A 22,018-nucleotide genomic window follows, 5' to 3' on the forward strand; every position below is an offset into this window, starting at 1 on the left:
GCAGTTCTACTCTGTCCTATAGGGTCATTATGAGTCGGAATCGACTCGACTAAACATAACATGGATGAGTCTGGAGAACATTATGCTGAGTGAAATAAGTCAATGATTAAAGGCTAAATATTGAATGGTCTCACTATTATAAATAGTCAAGGATAGATGTACATGCAGAAAGCAACTTTCTTTGGTGGTTACCAGGGACAGGAGGGAGATGGAAGGGGTATCACTTTCTAGATAGTAGATACTTGTTTTTGGTGATGGGGAAGGCAATCCCAAATATGGATCAAGTCAGGGCAACTTGGCTAAGATAATTAAAGACACTAAGCACTACATGAGAAAAAGGGATAATTTCGGTAAATGCTGTAACACATACAGTTTTGCAACAACAGAAACAACCACCAAAAAATAGTATGGTTACACAGGTTGATATGGATGCATGTACGTGTATAGGAAAGCATATGCAAGTAAATGAGCGTGCAGGTATAGGTGCGTCTGTAGGCGTATGTATATACACGTATGTGTGTGCTGCATATATATCCACATAAATAGCAAACCACATTGGGGCACAGTTATGGAGGCTTCCTAGACATAGCCAAGCAAATCGTGGGATTAGTTTACTGGGTCAAAAGGCTTGGGACCGTAGTTCTGGTGGATAACTTAGTCAATTGAGATAACCATTCACAAAGGTGTAATGTCCTATATTCTAGTTTGGTGAGTAGCATTTGGGGTCTTAAAAGCTTGCGAGCAACCATCTAAGGTACAACTATTTGTCTCTACTCATATGGAGCAACTGAGAATAAAGGACATCAAAGGCTGAAAGAAGAAACTAGTCCATAGGACTAATAGCCCACATGAACCACAACCTCTTTTACTTGAGACCAGAAGAACCAGATGGTGCCTGGCTACTGCTACCAGCCCTTCTGAACAAGGACACAGCAGAAGATCTGGATAGAATGGAAGAAAAATGTAGGATAAAATTCAAATTCCTAAAAAAGGGCCAGCCTTCCTGGACCAATAGAGACTATAGGAGCCCCCTAGACTATGGCCTTAAGATACTCTTTGAACTTGGAATTGAAGCTATTTTTATAGGTCACCTTTCAGCAAAATAATAGATTGGTTTATGAAATAAATGCTATTACTCATGAGTAGAGTACTATACTAGCTATACTAGACCAAATGGTCAATACTTACCCAAAAACAAAGATGAGAAGGCAAAGAGAGGAAGGAAACCTAGATAAATGGAAACAGAACAAACAGTGTGGAAATAATGAGGATGCTGACACATTGTAAAAATTATAACCAATGGCACGGAACAATTTGTATAAAAATTCTTAAAGGGAAACCTAATTTACTGTGTAAACTTTCACCTAAAACACAGTAAATCTTATTAAAAAACAAAACATCGTTAGTCACTGGAGAAATGCAAAAACAACAGCAACAAAAAAAGACCAGTTTTGTTGGACTTTGGTAGGGCATTGAATAGGTTTGCAGTTTCCTTTGGAGTTTTTGCCTCTAATTTTACTTTTTAAATTATAGAAGAAAATCTTGACAGCTTTTCAAATTCACTGTGATAAAGGAAAGGATATGTGCATAGCATGAATTATGTTGAAAGAGCTGGGAATTTATTCTCTTTATTGAGGTTTTGATTGCAGTGTGTTTTTAGATGAACTTTACTATGTGGCAGAGACTGCAGAGAGTTGTCAGAAGGTTCACCATTATTTAATTCATTTATAATTCGATTTGCTTTATTTTAACCATTTAAAATTTAGCTTTACATTGCACATTCAAGTCATGGAATTAAAAAAAAAATCCCGTATTTATAGATGCTTGCTAATAAACGTATTGCCATTCTTTTCTATGCATGATGTTTTTTTAACTCTAAAGAGGGTGTTTTCAAATCCATTCCCGTAGAGTTGATTCTGACTCATAACAACCCTATAGGACAGAGTAGAACTGCCCCATAGGGTTTTCAAGGCGTCGAACTGCTGACCTTTTGGTTAGCAGCTCAGCTCTGAGCCACCACGCCACCAGGGTTTCCGATACTTATACCAGGGAAATTAAAGAAATTGCTATGTATTGGTGGCTTTCCATCATTAATTTTTTTTCTTGTGGTTTGGTTTTTACTTATTTATGAACTGTCTTGCAGAGATACTGAAAGTAATTGCAACCCTGCTCCGAAATTCTTCCCAGTGTCCGGAGAGTATGGAGGTTCGCAGAGCCTTTCTTTCTGACATGATTAAACTTTTTAATAACAGTAGAGAAAACAGGAGGTAAGCGGAATCAAAAAGCATTTATTTGCAGTATTCAAGTCTACCTTTGCATAAGCCCATTTTTTCTAAGAAAAATTGCTTTAAAAATACTGTGCAATGAATTTTCCATATGCTCATTACGGGTGTGCAAGTAATGTCCCATACAGTTAAAGTAGAATTTTCAACACCACATTTTTTAATTGTTTTGAATGCATACATACAGGTAGTTTTTAGAATATTTTCAAATCATTTTTTTTTTTTAAAGTGATTCAGTACCCTCTTAAAATTTGATTCAGTACCCTCTTAAAATTTTCAGGAGCTTGCTACAGTGCTCTGTATGGCAAGAATGGATGCTTTCTCTCTGCTATTTCAATCCCAAGAACTCCGATGAACAGAAGATAACAGAAATGGTATATGCCATATTCAGAATCCTACTTTACCACGCGGTCAAATATGAGTGGGGTGGCTGGCGTGTGTGGGTCGACACTTTGTCAATCACACATTCAAAGGTAAGTTTCATGATGAAAGTGTGGTTTAGAATTTTAAATGTCTATAATTTAGATTTTACTCATAAAAAAATCTGTGTATTAAAAATCAAGTAAAAAATCCATGTATTAAAAATCAAGTGAAAGTGCAATAAAATGAACAACTAAAAAAGGGAGTCACTAAAAAAAAAAGAGTATTTCCAACTTCAAGATCACAATTTTTTCAGTTTTATAGGCACTTGAATTAATAAAGTTAAACTTTATGCCACAACATAAAAGAATTTAGATTTTCACATGTTCGTAGACAGTTTTATCTGAGCTTTATAGTATTTGAGAGCTTTTGAACACAAGGTGGCGTACTATATTCAAAGATGAGAAATTCTGTAATGTAAGGTGGTTGAATATCAAAGGTCTTGCCCATGGCTGACCTTTGCTCGTGTTATAGCCATTTAAAAAATTGTTTAGGAAGAATATGCTAGTCTGATTTTTAACTAAAGCCAATGTAAGTTAGATAGCTATGTATGTAAAGATTTTGTTTAAAAATTTTTATGAAATAGTCTTGACTTACAAAAAGGTTTAAAGAATAATGTCCCTAACATTGAGGAAATTGAGTTCCCCTCCCCAATTGCTTTGTCTATGATTCCTTGCCCCTGCCACTAACCTTTATTTTTTGAACATTTTGTATGTTGTCTAGGTGAAAGTTGATAGAGCAAATTAGTTTCCCATTCAACAATTTATACACAGTCTGTTTCGTGACATTGGTTGCAAACCCCTGAATGTGTCAGCACTTTCCCCTCTTCCGCTCTCAGTTCCCCGTGTCCATTCACCCAGCTTTCCTGCCCCTACTGTCTTTCCTAACTTTGCTTTTGGGCATTTAGGTCTAGTATAGTTGATTGTTTTGAGGTGTACATTCCTCACTGATGTTATTGTTCATTTTATAGGCCTGTTTATTGTATTGCTATAACGTGATCTTTGGGAGTGATTTCAGTTCCAAGTTTGAAGGGTGTCTAAGGGCCGTATCTTAGGGGTTCCACCAGACTCTATCAGACCAGTAAGTCTGGTCTGATTTATGAGTTTGAATTTTGTTCTACATTTCTCTCCCATTCTGTTCATGACCTGCTATTGTAGTCCAGATCAGAGCAGTCACTAGTGGTAGCCAGGTACCACCTAGCTCTTCTGGTCTTGGGCTACCAGAGGCTGTGGTTCGTGTGGTCCATAAGTCCTTTGGACTAATTGTTTCCTTGAGTCTGGTTTTCTTCACTCTTCTTTGCTCCGGACCTGAAGAGACCAATTGTTGTATCTTAGATGGCTGCTTGTGCCCCTGCCACTAACTTGAATGTAGTAAAAAGTTGTTTCATTTATAGTGTCTGCTTTTTGTATCTTTTAAAAGAACTCTTCCTTATTCAGAAGTAATAAAAATGTAATTTTCACAAATACTTTTCTTTCTCCTTTAATTTACTAGAAAAAATAAAGAACAGAAATGATAAATTTGGTATAGTTTGAATGTTTTATTTTGTGGTCTATCAAAGTGGTTTCTCTGGGATATTTTGCCATTCTATTGGAAATATATGGCTGTTTAAAGATTTTATATATTTAGGTGTTTTGTTTGAGTAGTTTTATTATTTGGGAGTTACTTGTTTTGCCACCGCTTTTCTCGATGAGAGGAATTTGTGCTATTACTCTTTATTAGGATATCTTAAAGAGCGCTAGTGACGCAATGGTCAAGCGCTTGACTGCTAACTGAAAGGTCAGTGATTTGAATCTACCAGCCACTCCGTGGAAGGAAAGACCTGGTGATCTGCTCCTGTATAGGACGGTCTAGGAATCCTTGTGGGGCAGTTCTACTCTGTCCTGTAGTGTTGTTCTGAGTTGCAGTTGACTCAAGGGCATACAACAACAGTTAACAAAAATAAAGATATCTTAGAGTGGAAGAAACCAAACCAAATGCCATCAAGTTGATTCTGACTCATGGATGCGTGTCAGAGTAGAACTGCATTCCATAGGGTTTTCAATGACTGATTTTTTTCAGAAATGGATTGCCAAGCCTTTCTTCCGAGGGGCCTCTGAGTAGACTCAAAGTGCTAACCTCTCAGTTAGGAGCTGAGTGTGTTCCATTTGCACCACCCAGGGATTCCAGGTTGGAAGAATCACCCTACAAATTTATGTTTGAATACAACCTGGGGGGAAATAAGAAAAGTTTCGCTTTTATAAAATGGCTCTATTTTATTCATTGCGTTTCTAGGGAAGACCAGTTTAGTCTAAGCTAGCGTTTGGCAAACTATTGCCTGAGAACCAAGCCTGGGCTGTACTGCTTTTGTAAATAAAATTTTATTGGAACACAGCTGTACCCATTCATTTATATATTGACTATAGCTGTTTTTTTTTTTTTTTAAATAGCTGGTTTTGCTCTAGAACAGAGTTGAGTGGTTGCTACAGAGACTGTATGGCTCACAGAGCCTAAAATATTTACTGCATGTCCCTTTATAGAAAATATTTGCTACTAGATCTAACCAATTTTAGTTTGTGCTAATGCTCAGCTCTTCTGGTTTCTATTGTAATGGGCTGCTACAATCTGAACTGATTTTCTGCCACTGCTATTTTCCCCTCTTCAAAAGATCCTGAGAAAAATTTGGTTGAGTTTGGCTTCTTATACATTTGAATTGGATTTCAGAGGGAGGTGGAGGGATTCTAGGTTAGGGAAATGTCAGTCCGAAATAGAATTTTCTGTTAATTTAGTACTTTTGGGTACACCTTAGTTTGTTCAAGTCCTTAGGAGTGATGGCTAGAAGAATATAAGCTTTAGAACAGTTGTTCTTAAAGCGAAGTCTAAAGACCCCTGGGGATCCATGTGATATTTTGAGGGGGTCTTTTTTTTAACTAACATACCTATGTGAGGGTGGATTTTCTTCATATACTTCAACCAAAAGAAAAAACAAACAAACCCACAAATTCAATACAGAAGCAAATAAGAGACTACAGCTCTCTTCTATTAAACATTTCAAAAGATTTGGAAAAATATGAGGTAATGGCACTCCTTTCAGTTTTTTTTTTAATAGTTATTTTAAAAATGTTATTTTTATTAACATATAATGGGTTCATTGTTTTCAATAAATTAATAAAAGTTTTAAAGAATTTTCAGTTTTAGTTTCTAATATAATAAATAGTGATACATGTAATCCATATAAACAGAAGGTCTTTGGGGGCTTCAGTATTTTTTAAGACTGTAAAGTACCCTGAGACCAAAAAGGTTGAGAATTGCCTTAGAAAGTCATAGCATGTTTAGGGGCTATAGTCTAGTCTCTTTGAATTTCGTATCTATAAAATAAAGAGGTTGGAATAGGTACCTTTGAGCTTTTAAGCACTCATGACTAAACATTTATATCCAGTTACCAGTCCATTGTGTGAGTAATGAATAGAACATGGGCTTTGGAGACAGGAAAGTCTTGGCTTTGAATCCTGATTTATAGTAATTATTAGTTGTGTAAACTCAGCCATGTTTTTAAACTTTTCTTAACCATCAATGTCTAAGCTAGAAATGGTAAGTGTACTGACATGTTTATGTGTGTGTGTGTATGTAAATGGCATGTTGCTGAAGTTAAGAGTTAATGAATGAAATCACAGAGAATAGAAACATAGGCTGCCATTTAATCATGTATAATTTTGTAATAGCTTTCACATTATATTATGCACTGGTTAAAAGTTAGTTCTTCTCTTGTGTGTTATCTTGGCTGTTAAAATCTAAGCTCTCATCAGCAAGGATGAAAGATTTTATACTTGTTTATGTCTCTTATAGAACTGTGCATAGTGCTTAGTACTTGGAAGCTGCATGTGAAGTATTTGCTGTAGGATGGAGTAGGAAGAACGACACCACCGTTGTTTGGGCGGTTTGGTTCCGCGGTGATGTGGTACCGTGCCACCCTGTGTGTACCTTAGCCCTTTATCACTAATCTCTCCTTTAAAGCATGTATGTCAGGGTCACCCGCAGTAGGATCCTGTGATTTGGGATGTGCATTATACTGCAGATTTCTTGGTCTTTCCTCAGACTCTGAATTTTATGGGGAGGTTCCCAGAAATCTGTATTTTAAAACATTTAAAATAAGTTCTTAGGTGGTTCTTATGTACACTAAGTTTTGAGAGCCTCTTTGACTTATTGCTGTTCACAGGGAATTATTTTGTGAACTTTCATAACATTTTCCCTTCCTTCCTTCATACTAAACTGCCATGGTATAGTGTAGTATATAATGTAATATACCCTCTTTAGAAAGGATCTTGGAGATACGGAAATTCTAAAAACTTAAATATGGACCACCCAGTTTAAGATTCCTTAATATAATTTTTACTGTCAGAGAAAAACTTTTTTCCCTTTTTAGGAGCATAAGTTATGGCGAATGTTAAAAGAAGAAATATAAGCTACTGTCCTATGTAGGATCTGAAACAGTAATTTTTAGACTCAGTTTATTCACAACAAACCCAAAGTGGGCTTTAAGTTTTATGTGTTTTATATATACATAATAGTTATGTTTAGTTAGTTTATATTTTCCTTTACTTCACTGCCTTACGGCTTTAAGCAGATCTTAAAATCTTTACAGAGAAAATAGTTACTCTAAGGAGAGGTCTCTTGTGCCTCATTTTAGCCAATAACCAATGTTTGACTTGATACATTTGTGTGAGATTTAGAATTTCATTTCTAAAATGGAATAAATTCTAAGTAAATGGTGGGTGTTTTCACCTGAATAAAACTAGACCCATCACTTTTTTTGTTGTTAAAAATATATTTTAAAAAATAAATTCTAAAACTTAACTTTGTGAGGGAGAGAAGAAAAATTTAAAGTTATAAGTTCTTGTGGTTCTCACTTTTAATATTAATTTATCATACATGTCTTTTAGTTTTATTTCTCTGTGTGTACTTTCTTTGTTCATTAGATAGCTTTTCTTTTTCATGAGCTTTATGTGAAGTAATTTATTTGAATACTGCTCTATTCACATTTGAGGAGCCCTGGTGGCACAGTGGTTAAAGCGCTTGGCTGCTAACCAAAAGGTCAGTGGTTCGAACCCAGTAGCCGCTCTGATATGGCAGTCTGCTTCCGTAAAGACCTACAGCCTTGGAAATCCTATGGGGCAGTTCTACCCTGTCCTATAGAGACTCCATGAGTCAGAATCAACTTGACAGCAAGGGGTATGTTAATATTTTGCAATTTTGAAATCTTGACATGTATTTAAAAATAAAATGGGACAACTTATGCTTTAAAGCTCTTCATATCAGTATGTAATAAAGTTTACGATGGAACTGAAGTGCTTCAGTAACTAGGTAAACAGTTTGTAGCATGTTGTTAGAAATTCTGCAGAATTATTGCAACTGAATTTTTTGTCTAAAAATATTCAGTCTAAACCTTTTTAAATACTTCCGTGCATATGGTACTAGAATGATGCTTATTTTTTTCCTTTTAGTAGCCATTCTAAATCTCAATATCCCAAATTTATAACATGGTTCTCGATAAAGAACTGGTATCTAAAGAACTAATGTTGCAGAATTGGATAGCTTTTGTGGAGTTACATCAGGATACATGCAGGTGCTATAAAAAGCCAAAGAAACTCAATTGCAATTTTATTGTCCAGTTTGATAGATTTTCTGCCACCTTTGTGGCAGGAAAGCTGTTTGTCACTGTATCCCTCTCCTCCAAAGGCTGAACTAGGCTTTATAAGCCGTGATGGGCTCTTCTAATATAACTGCACTGTGCGGGTTACTTTGTTCTCATGGTTGCAGATGTGTACCTGTTAAGAGTAACCTCTGTAAAACAAAATTTTATTGTGTTTGTGGTCTAGGTTTTCATTTATTTATCTTTTCCTATCCTTTTTTTTTTGTTTTGTTTCAGAGTGTATATTATCTTGATAATTAAAATAACCTTGACTTCACTTGCTGTGCTCATATGCTTCTACTGTTTAATTAAAATGTAAATTAAGGCATTTAAAAGGTTCCGAGTATGAGAACTGTTCAAAAACAATCTTTTTCAAAATAAATAAAATTAAAACCTTTAGGCACTGTATTTTTTCTGTACGCATATTGCCATATGGTACAATGGGTCAGTGACTTATAAAATGGAACAAGTAAGGGCTCTTCACACATGAATTGAAGATATAACATGAATTTGTTGTTTTAAGCCACTAAGTTTGTAGTAATTTGTTATAGCAGAAATAGGACACTAAAATACCTATAATTTCATTTAAAGTCCCTGAAAAAAAAATGAATTAGATATTTCTCCTAAATGATGAAATTGAGTGAAGTATTTGATTATTTTGGATTATCTAAAATATTTTAAGATTTTACTTAATGTTAAAAATTTGATAAAGGGGCTTAAGCATAAATTTCAGTCATTTTATATAAGAATAAGTATGGTTTACGTTGAGTAAAAAGCATGTGGAAATAAGTTTTTTCAAAATTCAAGTATTTTAAAAAAACCCTAACATATAAAATGGTTCTTATTATTTGAGCCACATATGTGCATATACATAAATGTGTGTGTGTGTGTGTGTGTGTGTGTGTGTGAGAGAGAGAGAGTTAGCTATCTGGTAACATTAAAAATAAAGGCTACATATTTTTAAAGAAATTTTAAGAGTTACACAATTTTCATACTTTATGGATTTTTAAGAGTGAATCCTTTTTATTTTACAACTTAATTATGAAAGTATTCTTTAATTTTAAAATCTTTTAATCAAATAGTATTAAAGCTTTTTAAAAAGAATATGCACTTGCAGGAGGAAATTTGGGACCTAATAAAAATGCACATAGACATACACACAAAACCCGAAAATCACTCATTATCCAAATACGTATATATAACTGGAGCACTGGTGACACAGTGGTTAAAAGCTCAGGCTGCTAACCAAAAGGTCAGCAGTTCAAATCCACCAGACTACTCCTTGGAAACCCTATGGGGCAGTTCTGCTCTGTCCTGTAGGGTTGCTATGCGTCAGGTTATTTATAACATGTTAACATTTTAGATTAAGACCTTCTAGTCTTCTGTACATTTAAATATGCACACACACATAATTACTTTTGCTGTTTATAACCTTATCTCATTTAATGATATACTTTTTACATGAATTTTAATGGCTACATATTATTAAGCATAATAATACATTGTATTATGGAGAAGATAAATTTAAAGAGCAACAGCTGTAGCATTAATGTAACATATGAATGGCCCCAGACCACTTAGACTTCGAGGAGGGTGTGATTAGGTAAATGATTCAAGTTTAGTTTTCACATTCTGGGATTCTCCAAAATTTTATTTGGAAAAATTAGTGGAGGTAATATTTAAAAAATCTATTGATTTATATTATAATATTTTACACATACCCCATAATTTAACTTTCCTTTTTTTTTTTTTTGTTATCGAGCAGTGATGAGCCTGCTCCTATATACATCTCTCTTATTTTGTATGGTAAATTCTTATAAGTGGAACTTTGAGGAGAAGGATTCTGCACATGTTTTTTAAAGTTTTAGTAGGTATTACTAAATTGTTGTCTAAAAATTTATACAAATTTATACTCTCACTAGATTTGCCTGAGAGCACCCTTTTAGTCTGTTCTTTAGAAAACAAATTTGGTCACAATGACTTTCTTAAAAGAAGAAAAGATTAGTAAGTTATTAACTTTGAAATTATATTTACTGTGCCTATCTTCAGCTATAAAGTTGGGATAATACTACCTATCTCATAGGGTTATTCTTAAGATCAAGTGTGTTGATATATAATAAATGCTTAGAACAATGCCTGGCATACAGTAAGCATTCAGTATATCTCATTTATTGCTACAAGTATTTCAAGAAAAAACATCTAGTATTGTCCACCAAAATGGGCTTTACTTAGTGTATATTGCATGTGGACTTTTAAGCATATTGGAGAATTGAGGAGCAGCTATTGACTAGCTAGAAATTCTGATACTTTAAGGAATTTGATGCAGAATATTTTTTTCTTTTTAAATAAATTTTGCTTAAAGAAATTCTAGAATGTTTTCATGTGTTAGTATGATATGTTATAGAGTTTAAAAAAAATACTAAGTGGTTGAAAGGCTTCTGCTTAAATTACATCCTCACTTGGTCTTAATAAGGAAGTGTTGCTCAAAAATCATTTTATGAAAGAAGAAAGTCCGTTTTTATATTTTCTAGGATTGTTTTCTAAAGAAACTGAACTTTAGAGCAAAGGCTCCAACTTTGTATAATGTCTGAATATTAGATCAATTTAAATTCTAGGAGGAAATGATAATGTGAGTTTACTTTTCATATTCTTGATTTCTCCAAAATTCTATTCAGAAAAATTGATGGAGATAAATTTTTGAAAACATTTAAAATTAACTTAAAAATCTTTGAGAATAAATAGCTTTATATAATATACCATAGATATAGTTTTCTGTATAACTAAAATTTTTTGATTGTTATGGAAATATATATATACTTTTGTCAATTGATTGACAAACGTTTTTAATTTTGATGAGGCTTGTGTATAGTTTAGTATGTATACTATTATAAAAATTAAACTACTACTTTTAAATTTGCTTTTGCTGTTTTTTAGGCAGGTTGTATATAGGTAGGTCCTTCTTTTTTTCATCTTTTCCTTGCTAATTGGAGATGCAGACTTCATTATATACTAATATAAATACTGTATGTATTTAATTGGTCCAATAAATGGTATTGGGACTATAGGAGATCTATCTAGGGGAAAAAAAAAAAGGTTGCATCGCTAGGAAATTTAACAAACAGATCAATTAAATGGGGGTGGGGAATGGAACCATAAAAGTACTAGAAGAAAATAGGGAATTCTTTTGTGACCTTGGAGTTTTCTAGTTATGCTTTAGAATCTGGAACCATTGAAGAGAGAGAGAGAGAGAGAGAGAAATAAAATAAAAATGTTTACTGCATTAAAACAAACAAACAAAAACTCATGTGGCCAAAAAACAAACACAATACCATGAACAAAGTCAAAAGGCAAATGACAAATTCAGAAGAACTATTCAGAAGCAAAACAAAGACAAAATTCTTAATATATAAATCTTCCTAGAAATCGATAGGAAGAGATAACCCAATAGAAAAATGGACAGAGGATGTGATTACACAATTATGAAAACTAAGTAAAATATTCAACCTTCTCATAGTAAGGGACTAAAAATTAAAACTACACTGAAATTGTACTTTTCACCTATCATATTGGTTACAGATATGATATACTCTATTTATTGGTAAGAGTGAGTGAAACTGATACTCACATTGCTGGTGAATGGCAATTTGGCATCATCTATGAAAGTTAGAAATGTATAGAATCTTTGGACATCTGCAAATTTATCCTATGTTGTAGCATTGTTCATAATAATAAGTCTGGAAACAACCCAATTCAATCATTTTTCAGTATAAAACAGGTTAAATAATATGACACATCCATCCAATAGAATATAATTTGTGGTAAAAAGGAACATGGAACTTCTTTATATATTTTTTTCTTCTCAAGTACTACATAGATTTATCACCAATATCTACTACCTACTGGACAAAATATTTAGACTTTTATGACTAGCCTCCTCATCTGTGAAACGAGGATTTTAGTAGGATTTATTTGCCTCTGAGAGTCGTGTGAAGTTTAAGTGCTACATTTTACATGTATAGTCATACTTAGCATGTGTAAGCAATGATTGTTATTATTGAGAATTAACAGTATAGTGTGGAAAGGATTAACAGCATGGACTTGGGATCCCGCCTGCAAGGGTTCAAATTCATATTCTTCTGCTTACTAGCTGAATGAAGGTGTGGGAGTTATTTAACTTTTTGGTGCCTCAGTTTCCTCCTCTGTAAAATGGGGACAGTACTACCAAACTCATAATGATTTCAGATTAATAAACTAGTACATAATACACTTAGATTGGTGCCTGCCACATTATATAATGTTAACTTTCTCCACTAGAAAGTAAGCTTCAGGATGGCAGTGGTTTTTATGTATTGATCACTGCTGTATCCTGAGTGCCAAAAATAGTGCCTGTACTATATTAGTGTTCAGATGTTTGTGAAATGGCTGAATTTGGAATGATTTCCAAGATACATCCAATGAGAAAAAGAAAAGTGTGAAACAGTTTCTGTTATTGAGGTTTGTTGGTAGAATTTTACATTTGTGCATATATGGACAAAAATGCCCTTGGAGGATACATAAGAAATTAAAAACTGGTTGCCTGTTTTTCTTGCGGAGAACTATGCAAGTAGGAACCAGCGGTGGGAAGGAGACTTTTCATTATGTAATGTTTTATATGTGAACTGTACGAGTGTATTACCTATTAAAATTTTTAAGTTTATTGCAGGAATGAATGTATAGTGCATATTGTATAAATTACTTGTTTTCTATATGTGATTATTCCCTTTATTGAATTTATAAGACTCTTTTCGTAACTAATAAGTCATTTTCTTAGGATAGCATAAGCTGTATTTTTGATATTTCTTCAATGAGGTGGTATTAGGGTAGCATTTAGGAGCTTGGGCTTGTACTAGATTACCTAGGTTTGTAACCCAGGTCCTCTGCATAAGATAGCTCAATAAATATTTCTAGTTTGCTCTTATATTTGTTACCTTATACTATAGTGGCAAGCTGTTGGATCAGAGTCTTTAATACTTTTTTGTGGTGGTAATCATTTTGAGCTATGTTCATTGATATATGGGAAGATCCAGCTATTTTTTAAATATATATCTTAATTATAAATTGTGGGAAAGTTTGGTAGCCTAGGAATTGTAAGTTAACATACCATATTCAGCTGGTATTTCCAAAGTAAAACAAAATACAACAAAAAAGATTCATTTGCTTAAAAATAAAGACAGTTACTAAACATTGCCTAACATTATTTTTCAAAGTCTAATTTTTTTTATAGGTTCAAATTGTTATATATGGCTTGAAAAGGTGATATTAATCGCTTGATGATTGTATTTACCTTTTATATTCTAAAGACTAAATTTGAGTGCCAATTAAGTAGAAATTAATGGCAAAAGAACTGTTGTAGTTACTAGCTCATGAGTATCTTTAGTAGTTTATAGAAGTGCTTTCCAAACATTACCAACAGCTATAGATTAGCTATCAAATGAGTGTGAAGATTAATGACTGGTCTTTTAGCTGGGTGATTTAGAACAATATCTGGTAACTAATTGGGAATTATCAGTTTTAAAGTCACAAATACCTTAAGGAAAACAGCATCAAAAAAGATAACAACAATGATAATTGCTTAGTTGCCATTAAGCTTTTAGACTATTGATGTAAATTACTGGGAAATTTAAAAATGAACCAAATTCAGAAATTGAAAAGCATTTCTAATATTCATTTTTACAGATGAAAGAGTAAACAACTTGATTTGCTTAGGAAAGATAAGACAGTATTTAGAACATGATTTGATACCTGTGTATAACACAAGAGGGAAGTGTGTAAGATTCCCTATGGCATATTGAGAATGTATTTTGTGAAAATGTACATTGCTTTGAATTGAAATGTGTATTTACATGTTTGCTTGAAATTTTAACTTTAAATAATATTTCTTGATTTAACTTTCCAAATGGCCAGTTGAAAGTTAGTCTGCTGGTCGTGAATATAGGTAGAAGATGACAAAAAATATATTGTGTGGAATTAATGAGAGGTTTTTTTTTTTTTTTAAATCAAAATGTTGAAAGGCTATGAAGGGTCATGGGAGCTGTAACTTAAGGAAATTCTAGCAGTAGCAGCACCATGAAAACAAATCTGTAAGAGATAATTTGTGATAGCAAAAATATGTCTTCTGAGGGCACTCAACAACAGCAGCAATGTCACAAAGTAGGATTTGGGAGTCCAAAAGGAATTCCTCAGGTTGTTTATAAGCCAGTAGGAAGGGTCACTTCTCTTTAATCGACTATATACCATGGCTACAATAAGATATTATAAGAAATTTTTGATTAGCTGATACTTGTATGTTTTTGTTGCTAGTTACTGTTGAGTTGGCTCCAACTCATGGCAGTGCCATATACAATAGAACGAAACATTCCTGTGCCGTCTTCACAATCATCGGTATGCTGTAGCCCATTGTTGTGGCTTCTGAGTATTTTGAGTGCCTTCCAACCTAGAGTGCTCATTTTCTAGCACTGTATTGGACAGTATTCTGTTGTGATCCATAGGGTTTTCATTGGCTAAGTTTTGAAAGTATATCACCAGGCCTTTCTTTCTTGTCTGTCTTAGCCTGGAAGCTCCACTGAAATGTGTCTACCATAGGCGACCCTGCTGGTATTTGAAATACCGGTGGCATAGCTTCCAGCATCACAGCAATACACAAGCCACCCCAGTGCTACAGACAGACAGACGGTGGTAGACCACCATATTAAAACCAAAAACCAAACCTGGTGCTGTCAAATTGATTCTGACTCATAGCAACCCTATAGGACAGAGTAGAACTGCCGCATAGAGTTTCCAAGAAGTGCCTGGTGGATTCAAACTGCTGACCTTTTGGTTACCAGCCGTAGCACTTAACCAGTATGCCACCACGGCTTCTGACCACCATATTAGGAATCTTTAAAAATCATTAACGTGAGAATGCCAATACTTTTCCAGGACTTTGTATTTTATTGTTGTTTTCTATTAAATTCATATCCTATTACCAAATAACTCACAAATGTAAAATTATTTGTTGTATTTAGCCTTAGTTAGGTAGAGAAGATATTAAGGTTTCAGAATATCCCTAAAACCTCTATTGTGTTCCAATTTAGGATGATAATCGACATCCATTTTAAAAATAAAATAGTTGTAGGATTTTGAAAATTATCATATTCTTTTAACATCCTGAATAAGTTTTACAGTGGCAATTATGTGACTTCTGTCTCTTCATTCTTAAGTACATTTTCTTTATTCTTCAAAACAATGAAATTTAGTATAAGAACATGCTTGGTCCTGAAATAGGTGACAGGTTTTTTGTTGGTAACTTTCCTTTGTAATAGGTATATCAGTAGAACCAGGGGGGCAGCAGTATTTTTTTCCTATTAGAATATTCCTGTTGATGTTGTCAGAGGATGATAACTCACCCTTCCTCTAATAATTACCCAGAGTGTCTGCTTACTGTAACTTGGATTGATTTTCAATTTTGGTTGCTTCGTTTGATTTTCTCTTTGCATTCTGACACCTCACACTGTTTAGTTTTTACTTACACGTCTCTCCAGTTGTTTTCAGTGGTCATGTCAGTCTCTCTAACTTGGCACTTTGGAAAGCTGGTTCAAAATATACTTACTTTAGTTAAACGTTTATGATTGTTTTAACTTAATGCCTTTGCTTTATCTTTCATTATTTATATACAGTTGGTTCAGATTTATTTGCACATGTCTGTGATCGTCCTGTCCTATTTTTTTTTTGGTGATCATCCTGTGTCTTAGTTACCAGTTGCTGCTGTAACAGAAATACTGCACATGGGTGGGTTTAAAGAACAGAAATTTATTTTCTCACAGTTCAGGAGACTAGAAGTCTGAATTCAGGGTGTGACTCTAGGGGAGTGTCCTTCTTTGTTTATTTCTGCTTCTAGTACCTGGCACTCTTAGAGCCCTGGGCTTGTAGATGCATCTGCCAGGTATGTCTGTCTTCCTCTGGCATCCTCCCCCTCTTTGTCTGTTCTAGTCTTTTTATAACTCAGAAGTGATTAGGTTTAGCATCCATTGATATGACCTCATTAACATGACAAAAGAAAAACCCTGTTTGCAAATAGGATCACATCCATAGGTACAAGGGCCATGAATTCCACATACATTTTGGGAGGGGAGGGGAACATGGTTTAATCTGTAACACCCTGACATGTTGTGAGTGGTATTTTGTGTGTTCATTTGTCCTTAATTATTGGTATATTTCATGTAATAGAAAACTTCTGTTTCTTAGGTAACCCATCTTGTGATTGTCACTATCCTGTAACATTTACTTTGTAAATTTTAACTGAAAGCACATAATTTTGCTATAGGATGGTTTGCTAGGTGCTTGACTGCAATAAGACCTATCTTTGTTTCCCAGTTTATAGTCAAAGACTTGGCCTTCCAACTATTGACCCTGGGTGTAAATAACAATCAAACCCATTGCTGCTCCTTGGAAACCCTCTGGGGCAGTTCCGTTCTGTCATATAAGGTCGCTATGAGTCAGAATCGACTCAGTGGCAATGGGTTTTTTGATTTTTGGGAGAACAATTTGCAAATATGCTATGGTCTGACTCAGTTTTTATTCTCACAAAACTGTAGTGCTGTTTACAAGAATATGTTATAGGAAGCTGCCTGGAGTAGTATTAAAAAATATCTGTAGCCTTTATAAGGAACCCTGGTGGCCCAGTGGTTAAGCGCTCACTTCTGAACTGAAAGGTCAGTGGTTTGGACCCCCCAGCCGCTCACGGGAGAAAGATGTGGCGGTCTGCTTCCATAAAGATTACTGCCTTAGAAACCCTGCGGGGCAGTTCTACTCTGTCCTACAGGGTTGCTGTGAGTTGAAATCGACTTGATGGCAATGGGGATTTTTTTTCTTTTTTAAATATAACCTTTATGTTTAATTATTTTTCTTTTGTTAAGGATAATAAAATATAACATTGCTTTATTCTAAAACAAAAAAAGGAAGAAATTTGCTTAGTGGTTTTGTAAAATAGATATTAACTAGATGAAATTTTTTTTTTAAGTAAGTAAAGGTTGCTAAAAGCCAGTATAGTCAAAAGAAGGCTTTTGTATTGATCTGGCAAGTTGAACATAAATGTCTCATTTTATTTCCTCTTGAAACCCTACTAAAAATGCAATAAAAGGATTCTGTAAAAATATGTTAAGCCCACAGGATGGTGGGAATAGGAGAGGAGAAAACAGCAATAAAATTTTGACTCCAGGAAGGAGATATGTAAGTTGTGTTAATTTAGCTATCTTGGCAAAGGTGAATCATAAGCTTAGCGTACTGAAAGCTAAGAACTAACTTCTTTATACTAGAAAACCCTCAGAATTCTCAGGAACTGCCAGCCTCAACTGTGTCTGAAACTAAGGGTTAGGAGTTGTGTGTGCTAAAAGCAAAGAACACTCGGGAAAATTGTTGAAGGAACAGTTTGTTATCTAGATACCTGGGATTTTTTTTTACCCCTACTTCATGCTATTGAAATACTATCCTACCCTATTCTTGCAGAATTCCAGTGAGGTTTAATTCAGAGGATCTCTGGTCTTGTGTAACATTACCATAATGCGGGAGGGCTGCAAAATGAATGCTCACTTCCCCCGCCCCACTTCCTCCTTCCCCTTGTTGGCTTCTAAAGTGCAGGAGATTGGAATGTACTTCTTAGGTTATCTATGTGCCTTTCTGACCAAAACCTTACCTGTATAGTAAAGATGAAAGTTGATATGATTCACCTACTGTTCTATGAGCTTTCAAACCCTTGCCTCCTTCACCTTTCCCTTCCCAGCTCTGACTTCGTCTCCTGCGCAGTTCTCAGTCCACTGGTTTATCGTTCTTGAACATGCCAAGCTTATCTTGGCTCCAGGAACTTTGCATTTGTTCTTCCCTCTGCCTGAAACATTCTTCCTCCTCATAGACACACAGTTTACTGTCTCACTTTATTTTTGTTTCTGTTCAAATATGACATCCTCAGAGAGGCCCTCCCCAACTACTTACTAAAATACACCTCCCCACCTAGTCTTCTATCCTTCTATTTTCTATGCGCCCACTCCCTTTTTAAGCTCTTAGTACTGCTTGACATTGTATTACATATTTGTGCGTGTATTTTCCTTCTCCATTAAAATATAAGCTTCATGAAAGCAGGAACTTTGTGTTGTTCATCACACAGTGCCAGGCCTACTATAGATGTCAGTGAATTTTTGTTGACCAATGAAACAAAAACTTGGACAATTAAACTAAAGAACCCAACTTAAGGACAATTACGGTGTAAAAGAAATTGATATTTTGTTAATGTTACTGTGTTATTTTACTTATTAATTTGATATGCATACATTTCTTCTTGAAGTACTCAAAGTTCCCCGAATTATTTATAATTAAGAAATGTTTGTTCCTCAAACATCTTTTATTTTTAGGTGTATCATATTATGTTGTGGATGTACTACATGTATAAGTAAAGGCTAGTTAACATCTGAGGAAGGAAGTTTACGCATTGTGTGTTATTTACACTTTGCCTTTTACCCAGCTGCATAGCACGTGCTCCTCTGATTCAAAAAGGCCTATGGATCTTTGGGCATAAAAATTCAACTTTTCCTTTTCTTGTGTTATTCTCTACTACTATATTCTCATACTAGGGCTCCATAAAGGTTTTATGAATGAATGTTTAATTTGCTATAAAAGTTACAACATAGGCTATAGGAATGAACAATTCTGGCATCAATAAATTACAATTTTGCTTATACTTTCTGGGTGTGTTGTACTTTATCTGGTTTGCTTTTGGGGGAGGTGGTTTCCCATTGAAACACCAGTGGCTATCAGATAATGCTGGCTATGCGATAATAATCTTTGGGGAGGAATGAATAAATAAATCCTTTGACATTAACAAAAGCAGTACTATCTTTTATTCTTTTCCTGTAATCAGTTTTATCCATTGACTTGAGTAACAAAGTTGATATGGGGATGTTAACAGTGCCTAACATATACTAGTCACTCATGTATAAGATGAATGAATGGATGCATGGTACATGGATGGCGTAACTGGGACTTTCAGAGCATTTGTGACCAGTTCAGACTTTGAAAATTATGGGTGACCTTTGGGAAAGGGTTTTTTTTTTTTTTTTAATTGTTAAAGGAATTTGTATTCTTTGTCTTAGTAATGAAATGTTTTACTAGCTTCACAGGCATATGGAGAACTGCAGTAATAGTGGTATGACTGGTTGATATTTTTGATCTCTGCTGAGGATAAATCATGGGGAAATGGGATTTCCCTGCATTTGAGGAAACAATGTGTTATCCAGTGCACAAAGCACTTCCCAGTTATGGAGAAAACAAGAGTGTAAAGTATAAAGAAAAGAAGAGTATATTCTTTTCCTTCCTGTGCTTAAGTGTATAAACAACTATGTTCTTGGTGCAGTTTGATGCCGTGCTACTTGATGGCATTAAAATTGGCTGTCATTTTTCTTGAGAATTAAATTTTTGTGGTTGACTTACTTTTTATTTCTCATTTTACTAAAATAAGGACATTTAGGTAAGCTAAGTTTCATTGCATTATATAAACCATGTCTTTGAAAAATTATTGACAATATATTATTTTATGTTTTCTTCTATATATTCTTTTTTATGTGTATTTAACTGATTTTACATTTTTTATCTAGGTCGCTTTTGAAATACACAAAGAAAACCTTGCCAATGTATTTAGGGAACACCATGGAAAAGTTGATGAAGAAATAGGGCCATGTTCTTCAAGCCTGGTCCAAGCAGTCCCTGACATTAGCAGGGATGTTAATGCTTCAGAAGGATCCCAGCAATTAGATACTAAGGATTCTCCTGCCTCGTCTGATATCATCAGAAGTGATGATGAAAAATCAAATATTGAGAAGACATATCCGGTAGACTCTGCATCCAACATTGAATCACAAACTCATAGTCCATCTAACGAAGAAAGGAAAACCGGACAAGAAAATCAGGAGTTACCAGATAATGTCACCTTAGAAGAAACACTGACAAATGAGACAATGAATGCAAATGATTTAGAAGTATCTTCTGAGTTAATAGAAGCTGTGACTGTCTCCTCTAATTCTTTTAAAACAACTGACAAAGATATAATGACCATCAGTGAAGTAACTGCCTCCTTAAGTTCTCCTTCAGAAGAGGATGCCTCAGAGGTGCCAGAAGTATTGGATAAGTCTGTAGTAGAGGAAGAAGACGATGAGGATTATGTGGAACTGAAGGTAGAAGGTAGTCCTCCTGAGGAAACCAGTCTACCTCCTGAGCTCCAAGATAATAGTTTGTCTGTGGCTGCGTCGGAAGCCAGTGCAAGACTGGACTTGCCCAGTAATGACTGCAAATTAATATTTCCAGAAGAAGAAACTGTTACTAAAAAGCAAACTGATTCTGAAACTCAAGATTTTAAAGATTCTGGGATCTTGACTATGACAGCATCAGAATCATCAGCTACCTCACCAGAAAATGCTGCTTCCCAAACAACTATACAGTCAGACACTGGTCAGATGCTTGAGGAAGAGAAGAAAACAACTGACCTTGCTAGAGAAACCAAATTAATTAATGATTGTCATGGTAATAGCTTAGAATCTCCTGCTCCTTCTGAGCAGAAGATTGCCAAGTTGGATGTTTCCAGTGTTGCTACAGATACTGAGAAACTGGAGTTGAAGGCCAGTACAAACATGGAAGTGCCTCAACCTCATCGACCTGTACTTGAGGTGATTACTTGTATTGCCTTCTTTAAGTGTGTTTGCATTGAGTTAAAATGCAGCAAGTGGATGTACTTTACTTTTATTTTGGAGTTGGTTAATATGCAATTTCATGTTTTTGGCACAAGGTTTGACATTTTGTATGAGTTCCTTAAATGGAAGCTTTTGTACTTTTTTTTTTCCCACCACAGCACCACCAAAAATTACCATGTTAATGTTTCAGGATTAGTATAATTTTCATTTATAAAGCAAACATTGGAAATATTGGCCTTTTAGTCCTTTATCTGACTAACCCAGTAATAGCATGTTAGTTTTTCAACAAAACCTAGGACTACCTTCCTGTAGAACCACCTGTCATTTTATAATTTTGTTTAAACAAAGTATATGATTTAAAATTGTTCCATGAGGTCGCTTGACTTTCTAAGAGGCAGGTGCTTTTGTGAGACTTCGAGACACAGTCTTTTCCTCGACCAGTATCTCAGAGTGACTTATGAGACAATGGTTGGTTTCTTGGTGTCATTTCCCACTTTATTCAGTGCTTACCCTCTCACTCTTCTTCTATTTTTTGTTTGTTCTTCACTGTACTTATTTTTGTTCTTTATTTTAGCAAGTTTACAATCTAGATACAGCTTTTCCTTTATGCTAACATTCAAGACTAATAACTTCTTGGTTCCTACTTCTTGATTCTTGTTGCTACATTGGCTGGTGATAATACTGACATGGTTCCAAGCTAATTACTGTTCAATGTAGTAGTTTAGCATTTTTGATAACTTTGCTTTAAATGTATTAGAATATTAATGTTATTACTCATTGATATCTCTCTAATTTTAAATTCTTTGGTAGCATAAAATGTGTTTGTTAGTTGAATTGTATAAAAAAAGAAGCTACTAAATTACTTATTTTGTTAATGACTTCATTTGAAGTTGAACTTGTCT

The 22,018-nt window shown here is 34.6% G+C and overlaps 1 protein-coding gene across 1 annotated transcript in view; it reads left to right on the plus strand.

Annotated features, from left to right (window-relative positions):
* The window catches only part of LRBA (LPS responsive beige-like anchor protein), a 769,624-nt gene that overhangs the window by 140,383 nt on the left and 607,223 nt on the right, over window positions 1-22,018 (plus strand). The window contains exons 21-23 of the mRNA XM_049905216.1: window positions 2,144-2,267; window positions 2,563-2,755; window positions 20,028-21,092. Of these exons, the coding sequence (XP_049761173.1) occupies window positions 2,144-2,267; window positions 2,563-2,755; window positions 20,028-21,092 (1,382 nt within the window). The remainder of the gene's footprint in view (window positions 1-2,143; window positions 2,268-2,562; window positions 2,756-20,027; window positions 21,093-22,018) is intronic.

The sequence above is a fragment of the Elephas maximus genome, chromosome 13, assembly GCF_024166365.1.
Source record: "Elephas maximus indicus isolate mEleMax1 chromosome 13, mEleMax1 primary haplotype, whole genome shotgun sequence".
In the NCBI taxonomy this organism is placed as follows: domain Eukaryota; kingdom Metazoa; phylum Chordata; class Mammalia; order Proboscidea; family Elephantidae; genus Elephas; species Elephas maximus.